Source organism: Canis lupus, chromosome 8, assembly GCF_003254725.2.
Source record: "Canis lupus dingo isolate Sandy chromosome 8, ASM325472v2, whole genome shotgun sequence".
In the NCBI taxonomy this organism is placed as follows: Eukaryota; Metazoa; Chordata; class Mammalia; order Carnivora; family Canidae; genus Canis; species Canis lupus.
Genome location: NC_064250.1, coordinates 13823884 through 13840963, shown reverse-complemented (window position 1 = coordinate 13840963; position 17080 = coordinate 13823884). Strand labels below are relative to the sequence as shown.

Genomic DNA, 17080 nt, shown 5'->3' with positions numbered 1-17080 from the left:
TTTTTTGTTTCCCTTTTCATAATTCTTTATAGAAAGCTAAACAGTAACATGGTCAACTCAATAAAAAACACTAGTTTTATCAAGTTTTAAGTTTTTACCTAGTTATTAAATCTACATCCAAACAAATATAAATGTAGAGATTACTAAAAATTTATCTCCCCAGTGCTAGTAATGATGTGCAATCACATATCTTTCACACATTTTTACATACCTCTTCATTGATAATGGTGGCATTGCTCAATGAGCGTAATGCTGATGTTATTTTTCTTCCAAGGTCTGCTAGTACCATCTTGAAGGCTTTAAGTTGTGATTACAAGAAAATCTAGAAGGAAAAAAATTAAATAAAAACATTTGAAAATAATCAATACCAGTTCCCATAATTGAAGACTTCTAAAGAAGAGGGTTTGAGTTCAAATTAAAGTACTTTAATGTTTAGATACTGTAACTGCAACTTATATAACCTCAACCTCCAGTTTCAATATAGGCATGTCCAAAAGCTAAAATTACCACTTGATTATGATGCCTTATGTTTGAATACCTAACTGGAATATTCTATACAAATTGGCAAATTTAATAGATCAGATAATAATATGCTTTGAGGAAATATTGATATAACCTCAAAGCTGGACATGAATGTGAACATGGACATTTTGGACATACGTGTGAATATGAATAAGAGAAGGAAAAAAGTGAAATCTCCACTCAGAATTATTGTCTAATTTATCACATTAAAGAACTTTGTAGGGATCCCTGGGTGGCGCAGCGGTTTGGCGCCTGCCTTTGGCCCAGGGCGCGATCCTGGAGACCCGGGATCGAATCCCACGTCGGGTTCCCGGTGCATGGAGCCTGCTTCTCCCTCTGCCTATGTCTCTGCCTCTCTCTCTCTCTCTCTGTGACTATCATAAATAAATAAAATTAAAAAAAAAAAAGAAAGAACTTTGTAAACTATTTTGATTCATGCTCTAAGCCAAAAAAAAGTTTTAAGTAATCAGACACTTCACTTTTCATACATATTACATTACCTTGGTTTACTCTTCCAATCACCAAGGAAAGGAGTATATTACTAATTTTCCTAATTTAAAGCTGTTCTTGACTCCCCAACCCTTAAAACAAGAGAACCTCAAAGGCCCTTTCTAGCTCTAAAATGTTATGGTTTTAATAAAGTATGTAGATGTACCTACTACATCTAAGTCCTTGTACCATACAAGGAGTATGGGTGGTAAGCAAGCAAATATGACACATAGTCCCTGGCCTCACATTGCTTATCTACTAACTGGCAAGACAAGGTACATGAATGTGCAGCAAAATAAATACTAAGAGAATTCCTTTTGCCTAACTGCCTTCAAACTGGGCCATCAGCTTCTTCCTACCTTCAGGCTCAAACAAAATATCAGCTCTTCCTAAGGTCTCAAGCCTGCCAGTCTTCAAAATGGAACTACACCATTCCCTCAGTTCTCCTGGGTCTCCCAACTTGCCAAGATGGAGGATCTTGGAATTTGTCAGCCTCCATGATCACATGAACCAATTCCTTGTAATAAATTTTTTATAAATGTGTGTATCCTATTGTTCTGTTTCTGTGGAGACCCTTGACTAATAACAGTTATGTACCAGTTTGAAGCTAACAATAAAACTTTATGATCAACTGCCAATGATTACTTCTGTAAAAATTCAGAGGAAGAAAAAACAGGCTGAAGTAGACAGAACAGGCTTTACAGAGAAGTCTGAATATGAATTTGATCCTGAAATAGAAGTAGAACGTGGATAGGTGAAGAAGACAACAAAAAGGATTTTGAAGAAGATGATATTGCATTAGCAGAAATGGAGACAGAAAAGCTTGGGACATACTATACCTTACATACACATTACGTATGGACTTAGAGATGATCAAGTATGTATTATTTGGGAGACAGTAAATAAAATATTCTAGGCAGAACAGTAGGCTATCTAATTAAAAGGAAATACAGGTTGTAAAGAGCTCTGAAACCAAGTTAAGTATCAATTGTCTGGTATAAGCAAAACCAGCAGAAAAGCTCATTGTTCAAAATGATTTTAATAATAACTCTTCCAAATTTAGTCAACTAAAATAATCTACACTAGATTCCTATATAGAAAGTATGTAGGAGATTAAAAATAAGAGAAACAGAAGGACAAAACTGCTGACTCATTCAACATAGAAAAAGAGGGGATGAGGAGAGTCAGAAGCAGGAAAGTAAATGCACTCAAGGACCTATCACTGATAAAGAGATGTTCCAGGATGAAGTCTAAATTAAACACTACAGTGCTCGCTTCGGCAGCACATATACTAAATTAAACACTACACTTCTACTCAGGCAAAACTAGGTAATTTAGAACCTAAAAAATTATTATCAACACTTGATGGAATTGAAAAAAATATGCTTACCATAAATTGTTTATAGTTACATGGTTACTTCACCCGAAAGATGAACTACTTCCAGCACTTTTTTTTCTTATCCCGTACTCATTATACTAAATTATTATTGCTTAAGTAAATATTCTTGAGGTAAAAAATAAGAGTTAGATGTCTCAGTTCATCTCCTTTACCACTGTGTTACCAAGAGCAATACAATCCTAATTATGACACCATAATTTACTGTTAGAGATCCTGTCATAAACACATCACCCTCCATATTAAAAAGCTATACTAGTTAACTCTTAAAAATAAACCTATTTTCCCACATTTACCAGATCCTTTAAACTAAAAAAACTTCTGTGAAGTTTTCTAATACATTTTTCCTTATATAAGTATTTATTGGCAGCAAATTTTTTTATTTGCCTGATTATAAAAACTTGCATTTCAGTAGAGGAATAATGGTATCTAATTATACCCTTTATTTATACAGTATTTTCTGTGCAATTTCCAAGGATGGGTTTTTGAAAGCTCTGGTATTAGTATTCTCCTCAAAACCTCAATGACTTCCTATTTCAGGGAGAGGTAAAGGCCTCAAAATGCAAAATGGACTGTAAAGCACTCCCAAATACACACACACACACACACACACACACTCTCTCTCTCTCTCTCTCTCTCTCCAGTTTAATCACATTGACCTCCTTACTGTTGATGCTGCACATCACCACCTCAGGGCCTTTGTATTGGCTAGCACAATCTTCCCCAGGCTGTCAAGAGGAAGACAGTTCCCTCCCTCATCTCCTTCAGTTGTTGTCTAGATGCAGATTCTCAATAAGGCCTTTGCTAATTACTTGTTTAAAATCACAACCTCCATTCCCTTTATTTTTTCTCATTGTCCCATTACCAAATAACACATGATTTACTTATACTGTTTGTGGCTGTATTCAGTATACTGAAATGTAAACTGCATGAGAGCAGGGACTTCTGCCTCTTTTGCTCTCTCCTGTGAGCTCACTGCTTTACGTATCCTCAGAGTTATATACTGAACCCTTATTAAAAATGAACTTTATGAATGTATTTAAGATTTTAGGAATAAAGCAAGACAGAAACCAAAGTATGAAAGGCCTTACAAATATCTTTTAAGACCACTAATATAAACCAATGAAATTAAAGCAAAGTCAATGACCTAGATAATTGATATTGTACAATTAGTATCCATTTGCCATTACTTATTATAACTTTTTAGAATTTTCCTAAAAAAAATTCCAATGCCATTCTTAAAAATTAACTACACCTTGATCTAATATGCACACTAAAATACAAAACATCTTTTTTAATGTTACTAACCCTATTATCTCAAATTGGAGTAATTTACAATTCAAGAACACTTGCTCAAAATTCTCTTGTTCAACTAAAAAGATTAACAGAAGTAAATCAGTGTATACTAGAATTTCACAAGAGGACTCTCTACTTAGATGGGGCTGCTGGAAAGGCTGAAGGGTAAATTACTGTATAGTACTTCATACAGTTTAATATCTATTATTTCATTCCACCCTCACAACAATTTTATGATTTAAGCAGGTTAGAGAATGGAGTTCCCTACCAAAAACAAAAACAAATACAAAATAACTTCCACAGTCCCCTGGCTACACAGTCACAGTTCCTATAGTATGAATGAGGCTTTAAAAAATAGGGCTGAATACCCCTGCTGGCAAACTCTGGGACGAATTGCTGTATTACAAGAGAGGAAATTATATTTTGAAAGCAAAAATGCACACTTCTCTTCAAGGAAGAACAGTTGCAATGTCCAGAAAGAACTGATAAGGACATTGCAATCAGGATGTCTAAGGACTGAGCTATGTCCAAATCACATGTTCTAACAGGACTCTAAGAGGAGTTGGATAGTGAGGCAATGGAAACAGGCCCAAGTCTATGGTGCACTGATAAGGTAAGCACAAGGCCAAGTATCATACTTACCTGCTGCAGTGTGAAGTACTGGAAAGAGCATGGGCTTGGGAGTCTGACAGACTTGGATTCAAATCCCAGCTCTGTTACATACTGGCTGTGTTACTTTGGGCAAGTTACTTAATCTCTCTGAGCCTTACTTTCCTCACCTGCAAAATGGAGATAATACCATTATCAAGGTAGTGACCCTGAAGGGATGTTGTGAGGGTTAAATGAGACAATAAGTATAAAACTGTCTGCAAGCGCCTACAATATTAACTCCCTTGCTTTCTTGAATAATACCAACTGGCTCTCCCTATAGTATTATCTGAAGTAAATTGGAAATTTTCTTAACAACTCTACTGAAGTTCTGTCCCACTACCTAGGAGCTACCTCAGGAATCTTTGGTGCCAATTATACGTACCTGTAATTCTACTATTCAACATAAGCTGGAGTGTCCAAAAAGCCACTTTCTTCTATATAAACAATCATAAATATTCCTGTCAGAACTTTTTGCCTGGTCTGTGGTTATATAAACAGATCCTAATAACCAGAGATTTCAAGGAAAAGCCTTATAAAAAAGTTCTTCTAAAAAAAAAAAAAAGTTCTTCTAAGCCCTTCTAAGTCAGTAACTAACTTATTGGGTCAATATTAGACCAAAACACTAAATAAATATATTATTAGTAGTAAATACCTTTAGAAAATTAAATTCTACATTAAATATCTTTCCATAAACTAATCAATAGCCCAAACCAATACTTGCTTTCCTGACTATAATACTAAATAAGAGCATATATATTTAAATACCATACGGTATATGTATTCATAGTCTAGCATAACAGAAAAGTAAATTTATTTAACAAAGTAGCTTAGACACATTTGCTAAAATTATTATTTCTGAATAACAATATAATATTAATTATGACTTTTAAATTTATGAATATTTTTTCATTCTGAATCTTAGTCCTCCAAGGAAATAATTCATAATAATTTATGTTTTGTGATTACAGGAGCATACATGTTCATTGTAAAAATCCAAACATTACAGAAATACTAAAGGTAGAAAATATAATTCCCCTAATCTCACACCCTTGTCCCCTGATAACCATCAGTAACAATTTGGTATACGTTCCTATAGATTTTGTTTCCTATGTATATAATTTAGGCAAGTTTTCACAAAAATTATGATTTGGGAGAGTGAAAAGGAAGCAGTAATGAGGGAAATTCTTTTGTAAATATGCTTGCTAATGCTAAAAACATGCTTAAGTGCAAAAAGCAGAATACAAAACTGCATATAGTATAATCCATTTTTGCCCATGAACAAATATCAAAAAATAACATTAGCCTCCAGGGAAATATAAATCAAAGGCACAATCAGATATTACTTCACACACACTAGAATGGCTATAGTTAAAAAGACATAACAAATGTTAAGGAAGTAGAGAAATCAGAACCCTCATACAGTGCTGGCAGGAATGTAAAATGGCACATCCTTTTGGAAACAGCTTGGCAATTCTTCAAAATGTTAAATACAGAGTTACTGTATATGACCCAGCAATTCCACTCCTAGGTACATCCAAGAGAAAGTAAGACACACATCCACAAATATCCATAAAATGGAATATGTGATAATAAAAAGCAATGAAGTACTAATACATGCTACAACGTGGACAAATACTGAAAACATTATGCTACATGAAAGAAACCAGTGACATACTCTATGATTACACTTATATGAAATGTCCAGAAGTAAATCTATAGAGATAGAAAGTGGATTAATAGTTGCTTAGGGCATGGGAGTTGGGAGAAAATGTGGAGTGATTGTTAATGGGTATGGAGTTTCTTCATGGAGTGATTAAAATGTTCTAAAATTGATTGTGGTGATGGTTCACAACTCTGTAAATACACTAAAAACTACTGAATTGTATGCTTTAGGTGAACTGTATGATACGTGAACTTTATTTCAATAAAACTATTAGGAAATAATAATATTTGTTATTTCTGGATGATGAACAACTAGTAATCTTTATTTTTTAATTTATATCGTTTTGTAATTTCCAAATCTTTGGTAATGACTGAGACTATTATTTTTTGGATCAAAGGGAAAATTATTTTTCAGAGTGCTCCCTTGTGAGAATTACAGTGCTATTCTACTGAGGACTGAAATGGAAATGCCACTTGAATTCATTTAGCTATTCATTCATTAAACACCTACTGTGTTCCAGGAATTATTCCAGCATGAGAAAAGTTCTAACTCCAAATCAATAAATTACATCAATTTAACACAGGCAAGACTGCTCTCTTAACTTCAGAAGACAAAAAAAAAAAAAAACTTCAGAAGAAAAATTATACATCATACTACCACTGACTTATCTGCTTTAATTTTGCACCAAAGGTTATACTCAATTATGTCAAAAAGTATCAGGAAATTCTCTCTTCATTAAAATAATCGGTTTCCAAATTTTAAGACTCCTTTTAGTATTAAAAAAACCAATACAACATTTCATAGTTTGATAGCAGAAAAGGTATACCAAAAAATCAATTAGCAACAAAGGGTAGTAACTCAAAATCAATGAGAATCATTTAAGATACTTTATTGGCTATCAGATCAATCATAACAAGAATCTTTATGTAAACTGTTACCAAGATTAAAACAAAGTCAAAAGAATTCCATGGAAATAGTTTGTCCAGAAATTGATAAAAACATAGACTGAAAACATGGAAGAGGAGGAATATGTTATTTCAGCTACATGTAGCTAACACCTATCAGCTGAAAGTTAAATATTCAATCAGAATCTCCAAGGATAGTAAAATCAAAAGATTTCAGGGGAAGTGGCCTCTTCTACATTCTTGATTAGGAGAGTGAAATAAGGCATCTACACTTTGGAAATTTTCACTGGCTATACTGAAGTGCAGCCAGGCTTAATAATCAGTGCATGAAGCAATACTCCTCAAAGGAAACAAGGGAAAGAAAAAATCTGTTCCATAATTTAAAAATTAGAGTCAATGTAGCAATACACTGAAGGGAGAAAAACTTGAGAGCAAGGAGGCTACATATACTAATCATACTCCCAAAGTCTAGTGGAGACCTATGGGCTTGAACCAGGGAAGCAGAATGGCTCAAGTCAAGCCCAGACAGCAGAAGCTACTGGACTCAATGACTAAATAGTTGTGGAAAATGAAGGAGAAACAAAAGGCAAAAGTGACTCCAAGGTTTCCAACAGTGACCAGATGGCCAGGGATACCATTAACCAATGAATGGAAGACAAAAAAGAGAAGCTGGTTTGAAAGTTAAAGAGTTAACAGAATAAAAGTTCAAGAAGTTTTAAGGTTTTGTAATATTGCACTTGTATTTGTCATGTTCTACCAAATTGAGATTTTGAGCACATCTACTATAATACCTTGTAATGTCCTACTAAAGATGGATAGTGAGCACATAGGCATTAATTTTATTATTGTTTTAAAATTGAACATACAAATATTACAAAATTCAGGTAGAAACAAGGAGTCAAAACTCATATGTATGATATAATAATGAAAAAAAAACAGGAAAGTGGAGGTAGTAAATTTGGGTTTGGACCTATTGAATTTGCAGAAACTAAAGAACTATATCACTTATGAGACAAAAGTTACAGGGGAAAAAAAAGTTAGAGAAGCTTGGAAATGGTTAGCATACAAAGATAATGCTATGGAAACCATGGATGTAGATGAAAATTCTCAAGGAGAGCTTGTGAAAGACCATAGGATGGCAAAAAAAAGGGGGGGGGGGAGGGATAGAAGCCCTTACTAATTCCTTTCACTCTCCAAAGGCATACAGAAGAAAATCAGTTTTGTTTTTAAGCTACCATTTATCTTACTAAATTCCAGTGGCAGGTCTAGAATTTCCAGTTAGGTGGAGTGAGAGGAATAATCTGTTTGAAAGAAGGCTTGGGGAATCCCTGGGTGGTTCAGCGGTTTAGCGCCTGCCTTTGGCCCAGCGCGCGATCCTGGAGTCCCAGGATCGGGTCCCGCGTCGGGCTCCCTCCGTGGAGCCTGCTTCTCCCTCTGCCTGTGTCTCTGCCTCTCCCCTCCTCTCTCTATGTCTATCATAAATATATAAATCTTTAAAAAATAAAAAAAAGAAAGAAGGCTTGAAGATATTTTTAATTAAATTAGAAAATACTAAGTGACCACATGAAAATATCAAGAGAAAGAGTTTTGAGAGAAATAATTCCTTTCTCCTTTGGCACCAACATTGCTATATTCTAGGCACTGCACGAAACAGGTCCCCTAATCTTTCATCCCCATAATGAGCTTGTTAGATAGCTGAGGAAACTGAAGCTGGACTGGAATAGCAACTTGCTCAGGGGCCCAAAACTCCCAAGGAGGACTCTCATCTATGTTCCCAGCGCTCTCCCAGCTCTTTATACTTTACTAGAGTTTTTCATTACTCATCGTGCTTCAAAGTGTATTTATGTGCCTTTCACTGTACTGTTAGCTCCTCGATGACAAGGTTTGTGTAATTCGTTTCTGTATCCTTATAGATAGGAATAAGTAAATATTCTGTTGAATTAAGCATTATGGAGGAACTAGGTGAGAAGAGCATCAAGAAAGCCAACAGCAGAAAGAGTTTCAAGAAATGGCCAATGGTGAAGTCCTCACTGGCATTGAACGGATACCCCTTATTCATTTACTGAACGCGTACTACACGCAGGGCAATGTATTAAGCACAAGGGACATGGGAAAAATAAAATCTGGTACACGCTGAAAGGTTTTCGGAAAAGTAGCCGCATCTAAAGTCTTGACCGAAAGAGCAAAGCAGAGTGTCAGGCCTGTTAATTGCCTACACCTACTTTGGCTCGGGTAAACCTAAAAACAACTTAAAAGGGTCACGGTGCATCTTTTAATAAAACTTCTGATGAAGCACGCGAGATGAAAGAGAGCCAATGCACCTCAGTCTCGGTGACGAGAGCCGGTGGCCGACTCTCTCCGGAGTCCCTAGCCCCCAAGCAGGGCTGAGGCTGCCCCTAGCTGCCAGTCCCTAGTCGGGGGCGGGAAAAAGCAAGACACTTACCGCAAAAAAGCACCGCTACCGCTGCGGCCCAAAGGGGCCGGGGAGTCTTTCGCGAGGCCCCCGCAACGTGGAAGGAAACCAAGGAAAGCAGGGGTCAGACAGACAGGTGCGACTCCAAAGCCCGACTTCCCAAACTATACAAACTAGGGCTCCAGCGCCCAGCACAGCGACGCCAACTCCCACCAGCTGGAGGACCGACGATTGCCACCGAACCTTCCGCCCAATGAGGAAACGTCACCACTCCGCGAAGTCCAGCCTTTCATGAAAAGGATACACTTCCGCTTCCGGGGCACCTGCCGCATTCTTTCAGTGCTTTTACCGAAAAGGTTTATTGAGATGTTTCTTTGCCTCGACTAGCTTTCTGACATTCCGTTTCCTAGCGCTCCATCACTGCGACAGCAAAGTGACAAGATAGGATGCCCTCTAGGGATGCGATCTCAGGAAAGAGTTCCGGCATCAGTCACTTTAAGAAAAAGTGGTTACGCTGTGCCCTGCCAGCTAAGAGGGGAAGGATGAGATGGTGCAATTGAGTAGGGATTCCTCCCCAGGAGCACTTGAGAACTCGACGAGGGGGCGGGGCTTAGGGATTTCGCAGCTCGGGGGGGGCGGGGGCGGGTTCCGCGGCGTCGGATCTGGCGTGGGGACCGGTCTCTGCCTGCGCGTGCGCGTTGCGAACCTTCCCCTGCGCTGTTTTGTGCTTCAACATGGAATTCCGCTCGGCTCGGGGAGCAGTCCTGCAGCTGCTGCGTACGGTGGCTCCGGCAGACCTCCCAGCGCTGATTGAGTGGATGCGAACTACCCGTAAGCGACCAGCGCCAGGCGCAGGCGGTTGGGGCCAGGATGTGCCGTGGCCGCTGACCTTGGGGACTTAAGACAGGGTGAGGCTTCGGCCTCCTAGGGGTCGCTGTGCTGGTCCCTGCTCGGCTATAGGAGAGGTTGTGGGGGGCACATCTCAAACCGTAGCAGCTTCAGAGTCCAGTTTGGAATTGGGTGCGGGAAGACCTGGCCCTAGGTTGTTTGTGATTGAGCTGCAGACTTCAGACAAGCCACTAGAGGCTCCTTGTGCCTAACCCTTTTCGAAGGAAAAGGAGAGGGGGGTTTCGTCCCCACCCCCACCCTGGCCCTCCCCCTGGTCCCTATTACTCCCACAAGCTTGTGATTTTCAGTAAAGATACTACCTGAAAAAAGCACATTGCAAAATAAGTTTCAGTCTGTGGAGCAGGAAGCTTTTACCCTGCAAGCAAGCTCACCTGTAGCTAATGGATTTATTTTCTCAAATTTAAAGTGAATCATCAATTTGATAGCAGTTTTTCCAGGGAGAGAGAAGGGGGAGACAAGACTTTGATTATTAAGTGTTACTAAAAAGCACAAGTTAGAATCGAAAAGATGTAGCGATTAGGTCTGCTTATTGAAGAATGGTTAGATCTGTTTTGGCAAATTGAGGCCTGGTGAAACACGAAAAAATAAGGTATTCCTTGTTTGGGAGCTATGCCGAACCTCTGTATTCCTAAACGTTGAATCTTGTGTTTATTTTCTTCCAGACTCAGGACTTGAAATATTCCTGTGTGCTAATGACTTCCAAACATCTGCCTAGAACTCTCTTTCTTTATGATGTTAGCGTCAATCAGTAGGTTAGGGTATTATTACCCATTGGGGAGAATCATTTTAGCTAAGATGCCAAACTGAAATTAACTTGAGCAGCTGATAGTGAAGTTTAGCCTGGAAAAGTAGAGAAAACCAGACAGGCAGCTTCATACTTAAACATAACAAGATTCAGGATAGGAATTGCTGAGTCTTCTGTCTCTTCATTTAAACCTTGTATTGCCAGTTTTATTGATCATATCCCAATTGATTTTAAAACGTGCTAATTTCCGTTTTTTTTTTTCTGTATTCCTCAGCTCAGGATCTTTTATTCCAAAAACGCTGAGTACCTACAAAAATGCCACCTACTGCCTGGTTCTGGCAATTGCACAATTATTAAAATACCCTTGCCCTCAAGATTTTGGTTTTGTGGAACCATTTGTAATCAAAATCTCCAGTTTTAGAGGCATCATTTAAGAACTCCATTTTTCAAAATCAGGAAAACTTCTAAGCATGTTTTGGATGATAATTTTGTAACAAGACCCAATAGCAATGGCTAAAAAGTACCCTTTTACTTTCTTAAAAAGCTCTTTCTGCAGCATATCCGTTAGTCCGAGAAGTTCATGGATTTTGTTAAGTGATTTAGAAAAAGTCTCAGGGGAATCCCTGGGTGGCTCCGCGGTTCACCATCTGCCTTTGGCCCGGGGCGTGATCCTGGAGCCCCGGGATTGAGTCCCGTGTCGGGCTCCCTGCGTGAAGCCTGCTTCTCCCTCTGCCTCTCTCTCTCTCTCTCTCTCTCTCTCTCTCTCTTTCTATCATGAATAAATAAATAAAATTTTAAAAAGAAAAAAAAAAGAAATAATCTCAGTTTCTGCGAATGTTTATTAACGTGAGTATTTTCAGAAATGAGGATGTCGGGACCCTGGATGGCTCAGCAGTTGAACGTCTGCCTTGGGCTCAAAATATGTGATCCTGGAGTACCAGGATTGAGTCCCACTTCCGGCTCTCTGCGTGGAGCCTGCTTCTCTCTCTGCCTGTGTCTCTACCTCTCTCTCTATCTCTTATGAATAAATAAAATCTTTAAAAAATTAAAAAAAATTTTAATCTAAAAAGAAATGAGGGTGTCCCTTTGCTTAAAAGAGTGTTTTAACATAAATCTTAAAAAGCAACTTATTAGTACACCATTTTTTAGGTGGTAAAATACACATAGCATAAAATTTACCATTTTAAGCTGTTTTTTTTTTAAAGATTTATTTATTTGTTTGTTTATTTGTTTGTTTATTTATTTATTTATTTATTTATGATAGAGAGAAAGAGGCAGAGACACAGGCAGAGGGAGAAGCAGGCTCCATGCCAGGAGCCCGTCGCAGGACTCTATCCCGGGACTCCAGGATCGAACCCTGGGCCAAAGGCAGGCGCTAAACCGCTGAGCCACCCAGGGATCCCCATTTTAAGCTGTTTTTAAGTATACAGTGCAGTGGCATTACATACATTTACATTATGCAACCATCATCACTATCACCACAACTTTCTCATCTTCCCGAGTTGAACCGTAGTATACCTTTTTATGAGGTGGCTCTAAATAGGGCACAAAAAGTTCTTCCAGTTATTTTCCTAAGTAGTGTCCTTCTATGAAAAACAAATTATCTTCTATCTCTAGTATTAAGTACTTGCCTGACATTTCCTTAGACCTTTAATAATTGTAATTCTCCTTGAATTTTTTTTAAAATTTTATTTATTTATGATAGTCACACAGGGAGAGAGAGAGAGAGAGGCAGAGGCACAGACAGAGGGAGAAGCAGGCTCCATGCACCGGGAGCCTGACATGGGATTTGATCCCAGGTCTCCAGGATCGGGCCCTGGGCCAAAGGCAGGTGCCAAACCGCTGTACCACCCAGGGATTCCCTTCTCCTTGAATTTTTTTACCATTTAATGGAATAGCAAGAGACAACAATAGGCATTGAGTTTGACTTTAGTTTTGAGTTTTATGGAGTTTATTGAAACTAAAAAGCATTATAGGTAAAATCACAATAATTTTAGATACAGAAAAAGAAGAATATTCTTGATCTCTGAAGGGATAGTGGGATTATCCTACCAAGACCTGGGGTCATTTAGAATGGGGCTGCTAGAACCAGAAGCTTGGGCCAGGGCAGAGCCAAGCACATGTCAATGCCTGATAAACTGAAGATATAGAAGAAATAAAAACAGGAGGCTACATTTTACCTTGATACAGCTTAGGCCAAAAATGAGGAAACAAACATTAATATAGGAAGGATGAATCAAGTCTGAGAGGCAAAGCTCGCAAAGATACCCATCCACCCACCCCCAAAAATAAATAAAAGTAAAATACAGCAGGACCTCAGCTGATTGATTCTGATCTTGTGGCAGAACATCTGTTCTCTTCTATTTCCTATATGTATATAAAGTGGGCTCTTGATCTAGATTTCAAAGTGTAGGAGAGTGACTGCAATCCATTAAGTGAAGAGAGCAAAGAGCCAGAACTGCAAGTGGGATCCCTAAGAAGCATATTAAAAAATATATTGAGGGGCACCTGGGTGGCTCAGTTGGTTAAGCGACTAACTCTTGATCTCAGCTCAGGTCTTGATCTCAGGATCATGGGTTCATGCCCTATGTTAGGCTCCACACTGCACGTGGAGCCTAGTTAAAAAATAAATAAGTAAATAAATAAAATAAATAAATTATATATATATAATTAAATTTATTTAATAAATAAAATAAATTATATATATATATATATATATATATATATATATATATATGGACAGCTATCTGTTAACAAATGCTATTCTGAAGCCTCTGACTTTGTCTTGGACATGCAGATACAAATGAGGAAGTCCGGCCCACAGCCCATAAGAGTTTCTATTAAGAATCAAGTTACAAAAGATAGAAGATTAGGGTTTGCTTTAAGAAAAATAATAAAATCATCAAAAATCATTTAATGCTTAAAAAAAGGTAACAGTAGGTGACTAGAAGCTTTTAGAAGCTTCAAACTATTTTAAAATACTTTTAGAAGTATTTTAAGTATATCTTCCCTGACCAAAATTGGATACGTTTGTGAGCAGCAGCTACAGAGCTTTTAGAAGTTCTTTGAAATTCCTACAAATCTAAAAAGCCACGCCTGGTTTCTAGATACATTGTCAGATGGCATACTGTGCCAGTCCATATTGCATTACCACTGAGGAAGTATCAGTATAACAAAGATATTCCAGTCTTTATTGAAACCATGTGAATTTATGAAAGTTATCAATTATATGAGGCAACAAAAATAGATTGATTTTTCAAAAACTAAAAAGATGTACTGAGCAGATGTACTGGTACCTCTTTTTCTTTTTAGTTGGTACCTCTTAAAAATTTTTCCATTAAACAAAAAGAAACAATTATACTTTTCTCTAAAGTATTTTTGTACTTTAACATACTGTTGTGTATTAAAAATGGGGATGATATATAAAAAGAATAGCACATCATAAACAAGTAGGTTTATCCCAAGGATGTATTGTTGGTTTAACATTTAAAAATCAATGTAATTCACCATGTTAAGTAAAAAAAAAAAAAAACTATATTATTATCTCAATAGACCAGGAAAAGCATTAGACAACATCTAACATCTCTTCCTGATAACAACTCTCATCAGACTAGAAGAGAACATTCTCAACCTGATAATGGGCATCTGTGAAAAATCTACAGCTAACCTCATACTTAATGGTGAAAGACTGAGTTCTTTCCCCTAAATTCAGAAATGACAAGAATGTGCACTCATTACTACTATCCAGCATCATAATACAGCTTCTGGCCAGTACAATACGGAAGAAAAAGAGGAGGGAGGCATTTCAGTTAGGAACAGGTAAATGGAGAAACAATTTGTAATATATTTTTATAATAGAATACTACTTGGCAAATAAATGGAAAGAAGTTACTTGCACAATGGCATGTTTAAATTATACTGAAAGAAAGCATACTAAAAAAAACTATATAATTTCATTTATTTAAAACTAAAAAATGCAAACTAATCTGTAGTGACAGAAAATAGGTCTCTGGCAGCTGAGTGAGTGGAGGGGTTGGAGAGGAGAAGGATTACAGATGGGCAAGAGGAAATACTTGGGGGTGACAGATATGTCCACTATCTTGATCATAAGTGATGGTTTCATGTCTGCATACATCAAATTTATGTAATTCTACACTTTAAATATGTACAGTTTATTGTATATGAATTCTATTTTTATAAAGCTGTCTTTTGGAAATGGCCGCAAGCTCCTTAATCCTTGTTCCATGAGAGATCTTATCTGTATCCTCAGCCTTTGAATCTGGATGTGCTCTGTGAAAGCTTTGGCTAATAGAATATAGCAGAAGTTACACTTTGTCAGTTTTGGATCCAGGATTTAAGAAACTGGCAACTTCGACTTTCTGTTTCTTGGAATGCTTGGTCTGAAGAAGCTAACCAAATGTATACAGTTTGCCTTGAGATTGTCAAACTGTCAGGTATTCCCACCTATCCTATGGAGAGCAAGATACCCAACCAGGTTGTAACTGTTCTTGCCATCCTAGCCTTGGCATTAGGCATGTGAGTAAAGAAGCCTCTGAAATGCCTAGTCTGGTCAAGCCTTTCTTACAAATAACATACTTGAACATTCACGTGCAGATTTTTGTTTAACATAAGTTTTCATTTCTCTGTGATAATATTCGAGAGTGCAATTGCTGAGTCATATGGTAAGTGCATTTTTAGTTTTACAGAAACTGCCAAACTGTTTTCCAGACTTGCTACACCATTTTACATTTATACAAACAATATATGAGTAATCCAATTTCTCTGCATCCTCACTAGCATTTTGTTTATCAGTATTTTTTTATTTAACCATTCTGTTAATTTTGTAGTGGGTTTTAATTTCCATTTCCCTAATGATGTTGACCTTTTTTTGTTTAAGTGTTTATTTGCCATTTGAATATCCTCTTTGATAAAATGCTTGTTCATGTCTCTTACCCTTTTTTAATTGTATTTTTTTGTATCATTTTGAGAGTTCTATATACATTTCAGATATAAGCCCTTTGTCATATATGTAGTTTGCAAATATTTTCTTCCAGTCTGTAATTTGTTCCTCCTCTTAACACAGTTTTTAAAAGCAGAAGTTTTTAATATTGATGAGGTCCAATGTATTCACTTTAACTTTTTTGTTTTGTTGTTTTTAAAGATTTTATTTATTTATTCATGAGAGACACAGAGAGGCAGAGATATAACAGAGGGAGAAGTAGGCTCCCCTCGGGGAGCAAGATGCGACCCGATCCCAGGACCCCAGGATCACAACCTGAGCCAAAGGCAGACACTCAACCACTGAGCCACCCAGGAGCCCCTCACTTTTCCTTTTTTGAGTCAACTTTAAGAACTTTGTCTAGCTCTACATCTCAAAGATTTTCTCCCATTTTTTTTCCTCTTTAAAAATTATACACCACTATATTAGTGTCAAGTTCTGTGTTGTAGTTTTCTTTGAGAACTTTGGTTTTGTCTTTTGCATTTAATTCTTTGATCCAAGTTAACTTTTGCATAAGGTGTGAAGTTTAGGTTGAAGTTCATTTTTATCCCTGTGTCGATGTCCATTTCTCCCAGCACCATTTGTTGACAAGGCTATCAAAATCAGTTGGGCATTCTTATGTGGATCTGTTTCTGAGTTCTCTATTATATTCTATTGCTTTACGTATCTCTCCCTGACCATACCACACTCTCTTGATTACTGTAACTATTATTGTTTAAAAGTGTATTCTTTAATTTCCAAGTGTTTGGAGATTTACCTGTTACTGATTTCCAATTTAATTCCATTATGGTCAGAACAGATACTCTGCATAACTTCAATTATTTTAAATTTTTTATTATTTGTTTTATGACCCAGGATATAATTTATCCTGGTGAACGTTCTATGGGAAAAACTGTGTATTCCACTTTATTTAGTAGAGTGTTTTATAAATATCTGTTACATCTGGTTAGTTGATTATATTTTTCAGTTTTACATCTTTGCTAATTTTCTGCACAGTAGTTTATCAGTTGCTAAGATTGGGGCCTTAAAGTCCTCAGCTATAATTGTGAATTTGCCTCTTTCTGCCTTCACATCTATCAGTTTTTATTTCAT

The 17080-nt window shown here is 37.1% G+C and overlaps 2 protein-coding genes across 6 annotated transcripts in view; one reads left to right on the top strand and one right to left on the bottom strand.

Annotated features, from left to right (window-relative positions):
* The window catches only part of SRP54 (signal recognition particle 54), a 37455-nt gene extending 27525 nt beyond the window's left edge, over positions 1 to 9930 (bottom strand). Inside the window, exons 1-3 of one of the 3 annotated variants that reach the window (XM_025442962.3) lie at positions 9366 to 9885; positions 4346 to 4482; positions 212 to 322 (exon numbers count right to left, since the gene is read on the bottom strand). In XM_025442962.3, the coding sequence (XP_025298747.1) occupies positions 212 to 289 (78 nt within the window). In that variant the 5' untranslated portion in view covers positions 290 to 322; positions 4346 to 4482; positions 9366 to 9885. Of the gene's footprint in view, positions 1 to 211; positions 323 to 2401; positions 2557 to 4345; positions 4483 to 9365 lie in introns of those variants that run through there. The other 2 variants (XM_025442961.3, XM_025442963.3) reach the window with 2 other exon arrangements.
* LOC112657127 (uncharacterized) overlaps positions 1 to 17080 on the top strand; it is a 78036-nt gene that overhangs the window by 34252 nt on the left and 26704 nt on the right. Inside the window, exons 1-2 of one of the 3 annotated variants that reach the window (XM_035719822.2) lie at positions 10036 to 10166; positions 14599 to 14808. The exons of 1 other annotated variant lie outside the window; for it this stretch is intronic. Coding sequence is in view for 1 of the 2 variants with exons in the window: in XM_025442968.3 (XP_025298753.1) it covers positions 10070 to 10166 (97 nt within the window). In the remaining variant the exon portion in view is untranslated. Of the gene's footprint in view, positions 1 to 9987; positions 10167 to 14598; positions 14809 to 17080 lie in introns of those variants that run through there. One more of the 3 variants, XM_025442968.3, reaches the window with a different exon arrangement.